The sequence below is a fragment of the Alosa pseudoharengus genome, unplaced genomic scaffold (genome assembly GCF_046254945.1).
Source record: "Alosa pseudoharengus isolate Yale_2024_CS ecotype anadromous, Long Island Sound unplaced genomic scaffold, YU_APseudo_1.1 YU_APseudo_1.1_scf_16, whole genome shotgun sequence".
Classification (NCBI taxonomy): domain Eukaryota; kingdom Metazoa; phylum Chordata; class Actinopteri; order Clupeiformes; family Clupeidae; genus Alosa; species Alosa pseudoharengus.
In genome coordinates, this window is record NW_027468630.1 from 11,240,302 (window position 1) to 11,254,388 (window position 14,087).

General features: G+C 43.9%; 1 protein-coding gene across 1 annotated transcript in view; it reads left to right on the plus strand.

Annotated features, from left to right (window-relative positions):
• Window positions 1-3,602: 3,602 nt before the first annotated feature.
• The window catches only part of mapk8ip1b (mitogen-activated protein kinase 8 interacting protein 1b), a 29,199-nt gene continuing 18,714 nt past the window's right edge, over window positions 3,603-14,087 (plus strand). The window contains exons 1-2 of the mRNA XM_076288002.1: window positions 3,603-3,658; window positions 7,173-7,287. Of these exons, the coding sequence (XP_076144117.1) occupies window positions 3,603-3,658; window positions 7,173-7,287 (171 nt within the window). The remainder of the gene's footprint in view (window positions 3,659-7,172; window positions 7,288-14,087) is intronic.

Consider the following 14,087-nt stretch of genomic DNA (forward strand, 5'->3'; position numbering starts at 1 on the left):
AAGAAAGGTGGGGAGAGGAAGATAAAGCAAGAAGGAGAGAATGATATAGTAGGTTAAGAGAATGCCTTCCAAAGAGGAGTTGGTGTGCCTTAATCTCTCAAGTCAGCAAACCCAAACCTGCCCCCCTCCACCTTTCCTATTTACTGGCCCCTGATGTGATGATGTGGTGAAACGCTATTGGTTTGTGATGGAGAGGGGGGCCTGAGATACTCACTGTCAAGTTGATAAACTCTGTCGAGGAGAGCCAGGCCTTTTGAAGACATTCATCAGAGTGGGCTGCCAAACAGGAATAGCACCCTGACGATTTACTGCCACCTTTTAACTGGGTCCCGCATCTTCGTTCCTTCGCACTCTGAAAGGCCACACTACCGCAGTCTCCCATCGTCAGTAGGTTTCATTATTTTATTAATAACTGATCAAAACAACCTTAAATGTATGTCGAGTAATATTTGTCAATAGTATAATTCAAGAATCAAGATACACTTTATTGTCCCACAATGTAGAATTTGTCTTGTACTTATGGTTATGGTATTTAGCAGACGCTTTTGTCCAAATTTTGTACAAATAACAACAATACAATAGATAAATTTAACAGTAAACAATTGAAAAAGTTGGCAAGACTACCCCAAGGAGAACACGTACTGTACAGAAGACATAATAATGCTGGGAGAGAATGGATCAAAGGCTCGTGCATATGTGAGTGTTTGGTGTGTGTGCTGTGTTTTGTTTTATTGTGTTTGGTAGTGTGGTGTGGTCTGAAGTGCCTGCGACATGTCAGTAGAATGAGGATGTGTGGTGATGCTGTGTGATGGTGTGTGGTGGTGGGACTGTTCTGCAGGGCTTGTGCTGAGAGCTTATTAGATATTCTCATTGTTGCTCTTTGCCTGCGCGTGTGCCTGCTCAGCCTGCCCTGTCGGAGCAGAGCTGCATCGTCAGCTGATCCAAACGCCAGCCTCCCCTACTCGTTCCAGTATCCCTCTCTCTCCTCTCCCTCTCTCCAGGACTCTGTCTCTCTTTCTCTCTTTATCTCTCTCTCTCTCTCACTCTCTCTTCCTCTCTCTCCACACACACACACACAGATATGAAACAGTTTTCTCAAGGAAATCCATGTCTATGTGATGTCACAGTGATGTCACATTTCCATTGTCCTTTAAAGGCATCCTAATCTTTTTAGGATTAGGATAATACGTAGGATAGTTATGGGCAAAGATGATTTTATAGTTAATACACTTATGCTTCACTCCTTCCTTTTCTGGGTCATCTTTTTTATGATAACTTTCAAGTTTTTGTATTAGCAAAGCATTTAAATAAATTGATTTGGTCTATTGCTGTTTTTGCATTCTACACCTCTCATGGTCTCTGTTGTAGGAGTAGTGGATTTTAAAAGGCTTTGGGAACAGGGCTGTTTGAACATGAAAGCCCCTCCAATCCTGGAATGACGTTCCGCTAGGATGCACAGCTTCTCCCCTTATTCCAGCTCCTGAACAGATCTGACAAGTTGCTGCTGAAAGATGCAGTCAGTCCACTAATAAATGTCTCTCACTCTTCAGCTATGAACCCTCGCTGATGACAGACGCAGTGTTATAAGACTGCCGGGGTCGTGCCTTCTCTTATGCTAAATCTGCCACTTTGACTGATACTACAGGCTAGGTTCTGTATGTAGCGGCACTAAAGATTGGCTCAGAGCCACTAGAGGACATATGGTCTTGGATGGGAGCCATATGCCCACTGAGGATGTGAGAGAGGCACACGTCCTTCTAGTCCAGTCAGAGCTGCCTTCACATGGCCTGACCAGAGGGCCAGTCAACAGGGGGTTCTGTGGAGTGAAACATGGCCATGTCACAGGGAATTTACTGTGACAGCCACATCAAAGGAGTAGGCCATTTACAGTATTCTGTTGTGGAATTCATAGAACAGAAAGTGACTAGAAAGAAAGATTTTATGTCAATGTAGCATTGTGTGTTTTCACTGTATTGGCCAACAAATTTAGTCTGTATCAAAATGAAGGGTTCCTTCATACACGTAAAGAGATTGAACCTAATAGTATTTAAAATAATGTTCAGGACAGTCTATGTGACAAAAACATTATGTGAATATGAATATCATCATTACACCAGAACGTGTAACTGTCCCATTCTGGCTTGATGAATAGAATAACTACTGGGCTTATAACTGTATTATTGCGTCAAACAGGAGATAAAAATAACTTTGCTTTCATTGACCCTTGTTTGGTGCTTGTTTACTCTAAATGACCACATCTTTATTTAATCCTCATCAGTGTCACATGATTGTGCAAGCCGGAAGCCCTGTTCCCAGTCTAATGTGATATTACATGTTCTTACCGTAATTGCTTCTGTGTTAAGCTCCGTAAACATCCTCCTGGCGAAGTCCTTCTCTTTTGTGAGAGGTCCCCTCTGTCCCCTCTGTGGTCGTCCACACTGCTGTCAGTCTTCATCTGATCTTGGCTGAAAAGCATCCTCGGCTGCGTGCACACACACAAACGCACAGAGCCCCTCTTCACTCCATGATGCTTCCCCTTTGAGGCAGCAGAGAGCTATAAATAGGGAGAGGCTTCTCTGTTACTGCACCTCCTCACACACTGGTACAATCACTAGTACACACACACACACACACACACACACACACACACACACACACACACACATACACACACACACACACACACACACACACACACACACACACACACACACACACATACACACACACACACACACACACACACACACACACACACACACACACACACACACATCACACTGTCTCACCCATTCGGTGCATGTCCTTGAGAAAAATCTGTATAGGTCATTACGTTGGATCTGTACGTGTGTGTGTGTTTGTGTGTGTGTGACGGTGTCTAAAACAGGCTACTTGCACTCACACTGACACACACACACACACGCCTAACGTTACACCCAAGACAACTGGTGTGACTGTGACCTCCCCCCACCTCTCCTTCAGGAGACGAGCAAGACTCCCCAGTCTCAGCAACAGCCCTCGTCCCCTCGGATCCTGCTGCAGAGCATCCCACGCACAGACAGGCAGGCAGACAGACAGGCAGGCAGGCAGGCAGGCAGGCAGGCAGGCAGGCAGGAGTAGGAGCAGGAGCAGGCATGTGGCAGCAGAGGGGGCAACCTGAGTTGGATTGATCCACGTCATTAATTATAGAGGAGGAGGGGGGTCCGTAAGAGAGCAGCAGCAGCAGCAGCAGCAGCCTCTTCAGCGGTGGGCTCCAGCTGAGCCCTTTACTCCCGACGCTTCTGCTTTTTGTCCAGGACAGCACTTTAGCAACCGCACGCGCCCAGGAAGTAAATGTAAATAGAAGAGGAGGGAAGGAAGACGAAACAGGAGGAGGAGACCAGGACGGGGAGCTGGTGAAGCAGGAGCGTAGCGGAGAGAGGAGAGCTGAGAGACCCATTTAGAAGACACGGACGCGGGATCTTTATCACATCTTTTTCCCTCACCTTCCCGCTGGCAGAGGAGCGTATGGTGGAGTACGGATGGCATCGCACAGAAATCCAACGGTGCTCTGATCGTCCGCCACAAGCAAACCCCCACGCTGCCGTGTGCGTAGTCACAGCATGGAACCCAACAGGGACGGAGGAGAGGGCTGGATGGAGGACCAGTGGGAGAAATGGTAGGGGGGCTACTGGTCCCAGTCAGCCGCTCAGTGTGTTTACAGTGTGAGGTGGGAGACGGCTGTGTGACCTTGTGCTGGTTAGTGCGCATGTGTGCGCTATATTCTCCACAATCTGCAGCTCTCCTGTGAGCCCGCTTGTTCAGTGTCGCTTCTTCGGTGTTGCAGAATTGCCGGGATGTCCTTGAAATGGGGTGGCTGTGTGTGTGTGTGTGTGTGTGTGTGTGTGTGTGTGTGTGTGTGTGTGTGTGTGTGTGTGTGTGTGTGAGAGTGTGTGTATGTGTGTGTTTGGGATAGAGAGAGGGGGTAAAGGACAGATATTGGGGATGGGGCAAGAGCTAACAGGATAAGTCTGATACTAGGATACAGGGAAGCAGCATGTTGAGAATATTGATATATTGAGAATATTGATGCTTCATTTTTAAATAGGGGAATGCAATGCATTTTTTATTAAAAAAAAGTGTGTAGAAATTGCTGACGTTGCTACCAAAAATTTTAAGAGCTGGAGAGCTATTTAATGTGTGCAGGTGTATGATTAACCTGCTTTAGTGTTACCCTCAGGAAAATGCATAAATTGGTAAACCTATTAAGCTGATTGCAAATAATGTTTTCTCTGTGTTACCAAAGACATTAAGATAAATTACGAAATCTAATCATGATTGTGATTATAGAGAAAATACATTGAAAGGCAGTGCCTTTCTAGAGAGTCAGTGATGCCAGATTCAAGTGGAGCAATACTGAAATAAATGAAGGTCATTTTAATGGGGTCATTTTGCTGTTCACACAAACAAAGTGTGAGAGCTGTTCTCTCCTATCAAAACACACAAAGTAACACTTACTGTTTGTGTGAAAAGTTTTTATTTATTTTCTAGAGTGACCTGGGACTTGGCGAGCACCCAAACGCTTTTAGCTGCTGAGTCAGGAGCAGTAATTGGCAGCTGCATTGTGCGTTTGATGCTGCTAGAAGCACTGCTAATCAAACAGCCAGAAACAAAACAGCACAAAATTAAGTTATAATCAAATATATATGCATATATATGCATAAACAACACAGAAGCCACAGTGACCTTGACCATTAGTGTTAAATGTTTTATATGACCAAATTTATTGCCTGGTTCCTTTCTCATTCTCTGACTACTTCCCAGAATCCTCTGTTGTTGAGGGGGTCACCCCTGCATGTTTTATGTGGTGTGACGATATGCCATCCTGGGACTTGTCCTTGCAATCTTTAATTGCATATCTGAATGCCATAGACAGTGTCTTTATGTCCATGGTAATGTCCATTACCCTACCCTACTGTGTTTAATGCTGTGCTTTTACGTCGACTCATAGTGCATGATACTGAAGTGACCAGATGAGGGGTCTTATCAATCACATACGTTTTACAGACTGCCCTTCCTTACCCCTGCTTGCTACAGAATATATCTGCAGAGTCAGAGTGGCTAAAGAGTTTTTGTGTGTGCAGCTCTGAAGGTCAGGGATTGAACTTAAGATACCCCTGAATTGATACACACACACACACACACACACACACACACACACACATACATACACACACACACACACTCACACACACACACACTCTCTCTCTCACACACACACACACACACACACACACTCACACACACACACACTCTCTCTCTCTCTCTCTCTCTCTCTCTCTCTCTCTCTCTCTCACACACACACACACACACACACACACACTCACTCACTCACACACAAACATACATGTAAACATAAACACAAACACACACACACACACACACACACACACACACACACACACACACACACACACACACACACACACACACACACACACACACACACACAGTCCCCAGCTGGGTAGACAAACAGTGGTCTGTCTTTTTCTGTAGCAGTGGTCAGTCTTTTGTTGGACTAGATGTCTCCAAGGAGTTATGACAGCTGCTATGGATACTGTTTTGGCTGCTTCAGCCGTGCTCTGCTTTCTCTCTCTGGAACACTGACATTTCCAAGGGTGCCATTACTTGATAACATGGACTTAATTAAATTTGGGAAATGAAGGCTTTGTTCCTGGCAGGCTGATCTAATCCAATGAGGACAGTGAGCTATTGCAGCACAATCTCTCTGAAGGCCGACTAAGCCTTACACCTGTTAGACGTTACAGAATGCAACAGTTTCCTCTGGCTTTTTATAGGCCATGTGCTGTGTAGCTCCAGCACAGACAGGAAGCAATAACACAAGAGCGCAAACTGTACACCACAGCCCATTAATGGGGCTATGTGTAGTTTTTCATTCAAGAATCACCTAGAAGTAGCAACAGACTGTAGAGAAACCATTTTGTTGAAATGTCAAAACACTTCGACTCTTGACTCTGTTGCCTAAATGTCCAAGATATCATGCTAAATAGCTAACTTTAGACACTGTTCAGACCATACTCTGTTGTTGTAATATCAGCTCTGTACTGTTGTGAACAAAATGCATTAGGCAACTCAAATCCTACAGAATTTTACACATAGCCCTTATAAGTTGCTATGTGCTAATGCTACAGACTGCATAGTCCCCTAACCATAGGCAGCCATTGTCATATGTCTACTGTATGAAGTGGAGTTGTTAGCCTGCAGTGGTAAATATGAATTTGTCTGGCTGAGGTTTCACCAGTCTGTCAGTCTCTTCCGAGCCTCTAGCAGTCTGGAGCAGGATCTCAGTTGGTTGGTCTGGGTCAGCCGTGTCCGGAGGAACCTGCCGCCCACTCAGCTGGCTGCTCCCCTCCCCACGGTCTGTCAGTGTTATTTAAGCTTGACTACTTCTGACTGTCCCTCGGGCCCCCACATGAATGCCATTTCTCCCTTCTGTAGATCAACTTAGCATAGCTAGCGTGAGACAGTCCAACCAAATGGACAGAGAACCAAATGGACATTGCGTTGAATGAAGTGTTCAGAGGAGACTACTAGCACTAATTTTCTCTTTGTGTGACTTATTTGGTAATTTGGTTATAAACACTTTGCTTTAGCCTACTGTATATAAACTGTTTATTAGCAATCTTCAGATTTTGTGAGATTTGGCTCAGAATGATGATTTTTCAAGAAGAGATCTATAGCAGGGGCAGCCGTGGCCTACTGGTTAGCGCTTCAGACTTATTACCGGAGGGTTGCTGGTTCAAACCACGACCAGTAGGCACGGCTGAAGTGCCCTTGAGCAAGGCACCTAACCCCTCACTGCTCCCCGAGCGCCGCTGTTGTTGCAGGCAGCTCACTGCGCTGGGATTAGTGTGTGCTTCACCTCACTGTGTGTTCACTGTGTGTTGAGTGTGTTTCACTAATTCACGGATTGGTATAAATGCAGACCAAATTTCCCTCATGGGATCAAAAGAGTATATATGCTATATACTTATACTAGCTGTTAAGGAGCATAATGTTCCAGATATAGAGCGGAAATTCAGCAGTGTTAGGAATATGGATCAGGAGGATGTGTAGTGCAGTGACTGCACACGGATTAATTAATGTTCCATCCATGCGGCCTTTTCCCTCAGGCTGACCCACGACATCAGTCTGGATGAGTTTGAGGACGAAGACCTCTCTGAGATCACCGAGATCACCGACGAGAGAGGCATGAGTCTCAACTGCAACAGCCAACTGGACATCAAGGTGAGGAGCGGCCTGAAGGGACCCTAACAAATCTGCATCTGCTGCTGCGTCTGGTCTGCATGACTGTGCAATTTTCAAAAAATACAGTTGGGAAATATTAATAGAAGACATTATTGATTAATAGAAGACATGCAGATTTAATTGTTTTAAGCTGTAGAAAGCTCATTTATGTGTTTTGTTTTAATTTTCCCTCTGAATTTGAGTGCATTTGCCTGGTGAGTGGTGAGTGTTTGATGTCCCTTTTTAAGATTGGGGGGAGAATGCTGGCTAATTTTAAAGTGTGGACTTTTTTCTGTCAGAACATCAAAGAATGTTTGAGGTAAACAGTATTAAAACCAGGACATTCTGAATGAAGCACTTTTTGCCAGGAGTCCTTCCATCCCAGAATGTTTTCCTTAGTCTCTTATTTCCTCGTTTTTCATGCAGTATGCATAACGGTATCTACCATATTGTGGAGGTAGATTGCCTCAAGAGGTGTAGTATTCAATAATAAATGAGCAAATATTCTGCAAATCACATGAGGATTGTTAATTGCTCTCATTGACTTGATGATTTGCTCTCTTTCTACACATAGACAATATTGTATGGTCTATTCATGGGTATGATTCAGAATTTATAATATGGTTTGTTAGTCACAATAGATATAACTACACTCAAAGTTATCAAAGAGTTAGTCTTGTTAGAACTGTTTTCCCCCCAGTAAACAAGATAACGTTATGACCGTGTCTATTTTTGAGGTTAATTATTTTTTCTCTGTGGGACAGATGCAGTCCTACTTTTATGCATATTTTAATCCATATTTCGATGTGTTGCATGAGTGAAGAACCCAGAATATTAACCAAAGAGCCTTTGCTCATAGACGGGCAAGTGGAAGGCTATTAATATTCTGTGTGAATAAAATACACCTCCTTGTCCTTAAGACAGGGAAAGGTGATATATTTCCTCTATTCTAAGCCTGGCCCTGTGCAATGATTCATGGCTTATCGCCCCACCATTCACTATAGGCCAATCACCTTGGTGAGTACAAGTAAAAGGTCGCTTGCTTATTTTCCAAGGGAGAGCAGTGTGGGTGTGGTGGCTTCAGGGCCGACAGGTCTTTGTGCTCCTCATAATGCGATTCCTTTTGAAACCTCCAGGAGGCTACAAGGATCTCATTATGGAGGTTTTGTGTCTCTCACTATTTGTTGAAGGCACAAAAACGGAATATTTTGTTCATAACAAGAATGGTTATAATGGATGTTATACTAAAACATCTACTGTTCCCTTTTGTGTGAGAGAGAGAAGAATCAAATAAAATGTTGTGCATATCTTATTAGTTGTAAAGAGCCTCAGGACAATGTGTGTTCCAGTTATATAGTGGTTATCCGGCTCTCATTAAGAAAGTGTGGAGGAGGAATGCACACCCAAATAGAGGTGCTGGCCAGGAGGTTATCAAATTAAAAGCAGAGTAGCCGCTCATTCTGATCTGTTGATCTGTTGATATATTTACAGTTTTTCTCAGTCGCTTTGGTGCTTTTCTCACATCACTATTACTGTAAGATTTGCACAACAGTTAGTGCATTTCTCAAAACAATTAGTGCAAACTGCAAAACCTAGTGGATAACCTGCAAAATGACGTCACTTGCTCAAAATGGATAGTCCATTCCTCAAAAGCAAGTATTTATGTCAATGAAACTGCCAGTGTCATCAAAATGAGAAGTCTTGTCACCATCGTTTATGAACAAGATAGTCAAATGGCTTTGTCATGTTTTCATTATGGCAGTTTATTCTCTCAGTGTTTTCCCATGCAAAAAAAAAGGTCAGAACTTGTGACACTATGAACATGCTCAACACAGCACTATACACTACTTGTACAGCCATTTGAAAACTACAGTAAAGCTAGAAATTGCTGTAGTTAGGAGAGTAAGTGAGTACAAGACACTGAATATGTACGTTTCACATTTTTACTGCTCTTTGCAATTCCACAGCATTGTGACAGAATTTGATAATTAGTTCACCAATTTCGTATGTAATGACTCAAGCAATGAAATGAAGACTATTAGTTTTATTGGGAACGACTATTCAGCATCCATAAGTATAGTTAATTTTGACTGACATGACAAAGCAACTGATACATGTCCAAAAGCATTTGCAATTTGTTCAGAGGAAGGAGAAATTGCTACTATGATGTGCACAAATGACTAAATGTTGTGGAGGTTGAACTAATAGTTATGAGAATTTTCATTCTGATCTGAGAAAAGCACCAAAGCGACTGAGAAAAACTGTATTAACGACAGACGTTTCGGAGATCAGAGTGTGTAGCTACTCTGCTTTTATATCAGTCTCAGTGCAGTCAGTAAAAATACTGTCTTTTGATTTAGGAATGTTAATAAATAGGTTTAGCAGTGTGAAATCGCCAAATGTTAAAGGTATTTCTTTCAAGTCTCATATTTGGGATGTTCAGGTTAGCAGGCCATTGAAAATAAGTGTTCTTCTGTCTGTGAGAGTCTCTAGGGCTCTGTATTCAGAACCTAACTAAACAGATCCCAACTGTATGAGCCAATCAGGAAGCTTTCCAGTAGAGTTTAGGTTTCAGATGTGCATGTGCTGTAAGGAGTGGCAGCTAAGTGACAGGTAGAGAGGAAGGCTAATGCTACTTACAGTTTCTCTAATGCGGACAGTCGCACATACTGTATGGTTTTACTCTATGCTTCTTTACACGCTAAGCTGCTTGCATTCCATTCTATCGGTGGTTAGTCTGTAACAAATAGAATGTAGCAACATGGAGAAAGACTCTGTGCTCCACAGTAGAGATGATAGATAGATAGATAGATAGATAGATAGATAGATAGATAGATAGATAGGTAGACATGTTATTCATCCCACGGGAAATTGTAGGCATCCAGTAGCTTATACAACCATAACACAACAAACACACATACACACATATATCTCACATACATAAAATCACTCACAGAAATGTAAAAATGTAAAGAGCATGTGAAGTGATTACAAAGGTCTGGTATGGACTGACCATGTGATGCATTGACCATGATAAGGATGGCAGAGTGTGTGCAATGGTGGTAGTGTAAAAGTGAACAGTGCAGGGATTGAACAGTGCAATAACTTTGCTTATTATTAAATATTAACTATGACTATGAAAAGACAAGAATGTAAACATGATAGAATTGCTTAACAAACAAGAAAAAAATATACTTTAAGAACAATATACAGTATAACAGGGAATAAGTTGTAGATGTTATGACCACGGTCCAGATTGTGTAGGAGGGCTATAGCCTGTATGTGCTGTAGATGGTGACTGAAGGCAAAACTCTCTCTGTGGTAAACATCATCTTTGATTACTGTTTTTAATAAGAGATAATAAGTCTGTATTTCTCCCTTCTCTGACGAATGAATATTCTTTATGGCTGCAGGATAAGGTTGTAAGGGATTGGATGCAGTGCTGTCTGCCTCGATGCATGTTAAGGGTTGAGCGTGTGCATTCTCCTTCTCCATCTGACCAGTTTTGGTGATGCCCTATGTGTATTTTCAGTTGTGACGTATACTGCAGGTTTGAAAAGAAGAGAGACGCAGTTGCCATGGAAATATCCTCTTCCTCCGTCCATGTTTTGGTTGACTCATGCCCACCCCCTCCTTTCATCCTCCTCCTCCTCTTCCTCCTCTCCTCTCCCCTCCGCTTCTCATCTCTCGGTCCCTGATGGCAGACAAAGAGGATTGTATTTGAGAGATAACAATGTGGCTGATTGTGACCACGTAGAGGCAGGGAGCTCACTAGTGTGTGTGTGTGTGTGTGTGTGTGTGTGTGTGTGTGTGTGTGTGTGTGTGTGTGTGTCTGGCACAGGGAAGATGTGGAGACATGGTGACAGCGCACACCATTATGCATGAAACCATTTCTAGCATTTCATTACTCCCTGACATGATGGGAGCAGCGACAGTGTGGCTGAAATGCACATATGTAAGTAGTGTCCAAATGTCCAAGTGAATTCCTAGTGTTCTGTTTCCTGGCCCTCTCACGCATGCAGGTCAGGCATGTAGAAGCCTGTTAATGCGGATCAGCAGGTCTTCTGTCCTACATATCAACCCCCCACACTCACCTCTGATCAATATGTGTCCTCCTTCCACACACCAGCCTGTGCTGCTGTCTCTCTCCTCCACCCACGCACGCACGCAATGGTCTCTCCTCCACCCACGCACGCACGCAATGGTCTCTCCTCCACCCACGCACACACACGATGGGGCCCAGTGCACCGTATGTTTTTCAGACCCATCTGAGTGATTCCCTCTGTTGGGTCATTAGTGATAGTTACCCCCAGGATGGCTGCTTCCACCGCAACCACATTATTACCCCACCCGAGGGCTCTTTGCCCCCCCCCCCGGGGTAGCAGACAGCGCTCCTGTACTGTGTGCTGGTGTCTGTCCTCCACCGCTGTTCCTGTATAATTGATGAGCCCCCCCCCTCTCTCTCTCTTACCTACCCTCTTCTGTGTCTCCCCTAGGATGATGAGCTCAGAAATGAGGTCATCTTCCTCTGTGGGCGTGGGCAGTGTGTGTGTGTGTGTGTGTGTGTGTGTGTGTGTGTGTGTGTGTTTGGGACAGACTTTAGCAGACACAGGTGGTGTGCCCCAGGGAGAGCTATCTTGGTCCTGAGGAGAGGAAAGGAGGGGAGAGGTTGAATGAATGAATGAATGTGGTCCCAGGAGATGTTGGGATGCATTAGTGGCTGTAATGCTCACTGGGGTCAGCTGGTCATGTGACAGCAGGTGTGAATGGCCATTTTTAATGCTGTTATTGGGAGTGCTTCGGGTCAGTGGGTCAAAATATATTACTGCCAAAGACAAAGTGAATCCTGCCATGCACTTGGAGTGCAGTTTGATCAGCCTCAGTGGATGTGTATTGCTGTTGTCTGTTGTCTACCCATCCATAATATCCTGTTGCATCCATTATCTTGCATGTGACAACTGAAAAGTAAGAATGTTGTATTGAGTGGAGACAGTATTATCACTGATCTGTTTTCTGCATTGGATAAATTATGCTATTTTCCAGATGGCCTTGTGGGGAAGAGAACCTTTGTGATGCTCGTTTTTAATATGTGTGGTTGGTAGAGAAAAAGTGAAGAATGTTCAGTCTCTCTCTCTCTCTCTCTCTCTCCAGATGTGTTGGCTCTCATGATGCATATTATGTTTATACCTGTAAACTCACGCCTCCAGGCTCATCATCTCTGGATCTCCTGGTGTTGACAATGACTCTCTTGCTCACATCATGTGCTGGATCAGCTCTCAGTGCCTCCAGTTCCCCCCCCCCCCCAACACACACACACACACACACACACAGTCACACACACACACACACTGCTACTCATCGGCACGTGATCTGGTTTCCTGTATTGTTCCAAACACAGTGCCTCTATAGAGCTACCCAGTACTGGAAAATACAGTGAATGGTGGGTGGTTTGAGTTGTAAGGCTACAGGGACCTGTTGTCCCCCCCTCCACCTCCCCAGGGGTATGCACTACGTAGTATGCAGCATAATGGAGATGATTGGGGGGTATGGTGTGTGTGTGTGTGTGTATGTGTGGTGGGGGGCTTGGACAAGTATCAGAATCCTCAGGCAGTGCTGTGTCTCCCTGCCCTGTCTCCAGCTTGTTGCCTAGCAACAGGCCAGGGCTCTTAAAGGGACCACGCATAAAAACACCCATAAAAAGCAGAGGAAGGCTCCAGTCCACCCCCACTGCCAGAGAAAGGGACAACTCCATCGATTAACCTCCCTCATGCTCAGCTGATCCAGTCTAGCACACTCCCATGATGAAGCTCAGTCAATGGAGGTTTATGGGATTGAGGAGGGCAATGGAAACAACGACATGGTCCAGAGCAGGACATGTTTCCCTTGTCTGCTCTTTTCATGTTTCAAAAAGCCTCTGCATATCTGACCAGGCAGTTACAGGGCTATTTTTAGGCTTGTGTGATGGAAATGAGTGTGGTTGTGGTTTGTTTGTTGTTTGTTTGTTGTTTGTGTGTTGTTAATCTAGTTCTAATCTGGAATGATATCAAGTGCAGATTTGTAGTCGGCTCATAATATCTTGGGTATTTGGTCTAGCTTGAGGGGAAGTTTTGGCTGTAGGGTTTGCAGTTCTCTGTGTGATTGTTGTGAACTGCATACAAATGTAGGACTCCAGACACAATTTGGGAAATTCACCTATTCAAACACAGCTTTTTGTCAATTTGCTTGTAAATAGATTTGCTTCATTAAATATATGGATTTATTCCAGTGTAAGCCATGTGTTTGGTTAGACAATTTTGTATTGTTGTACATCCAGGTTTTGTATTGCACTGCAGTATTGCATGGTCTCTCAGGAGGGTTTTAGTCTATTCTTCCGCTAAAGACCTTGAGATAAGGTATGGGAAGGTATTTTCACTGTTGTTTATGACCATTTTAGCTTATATCCTTAACAAGTGGCAAGAATTTACAAATTGAAGACTGGCTACTCTTAGGATAATGATGTGTAAGTACGCTAGGCCTGTGGATGGCTCTGTGGATCATTTTAATGCCTTTGTACTGGTGCTCATGATAAACTACCCATTGTTTTCTAATTGGGTTTCAAATGCTAGTTTTCATGTAGTGTTGTGAGATGCATGTTGTTGACAGTTCATGTTTGTTTTTGTTTGTGTACACCAGGTTCAGTTTGAGTGGCTAGCACATAGCTGAAGTGAAAAAGCATGATCTGTGTGCTTGAAAGGCTCTTAACAGCTTAACGTGGACACCAACCTGAAGTCAGCTGATCTGCTCCTTAGCCAATAAGAGTT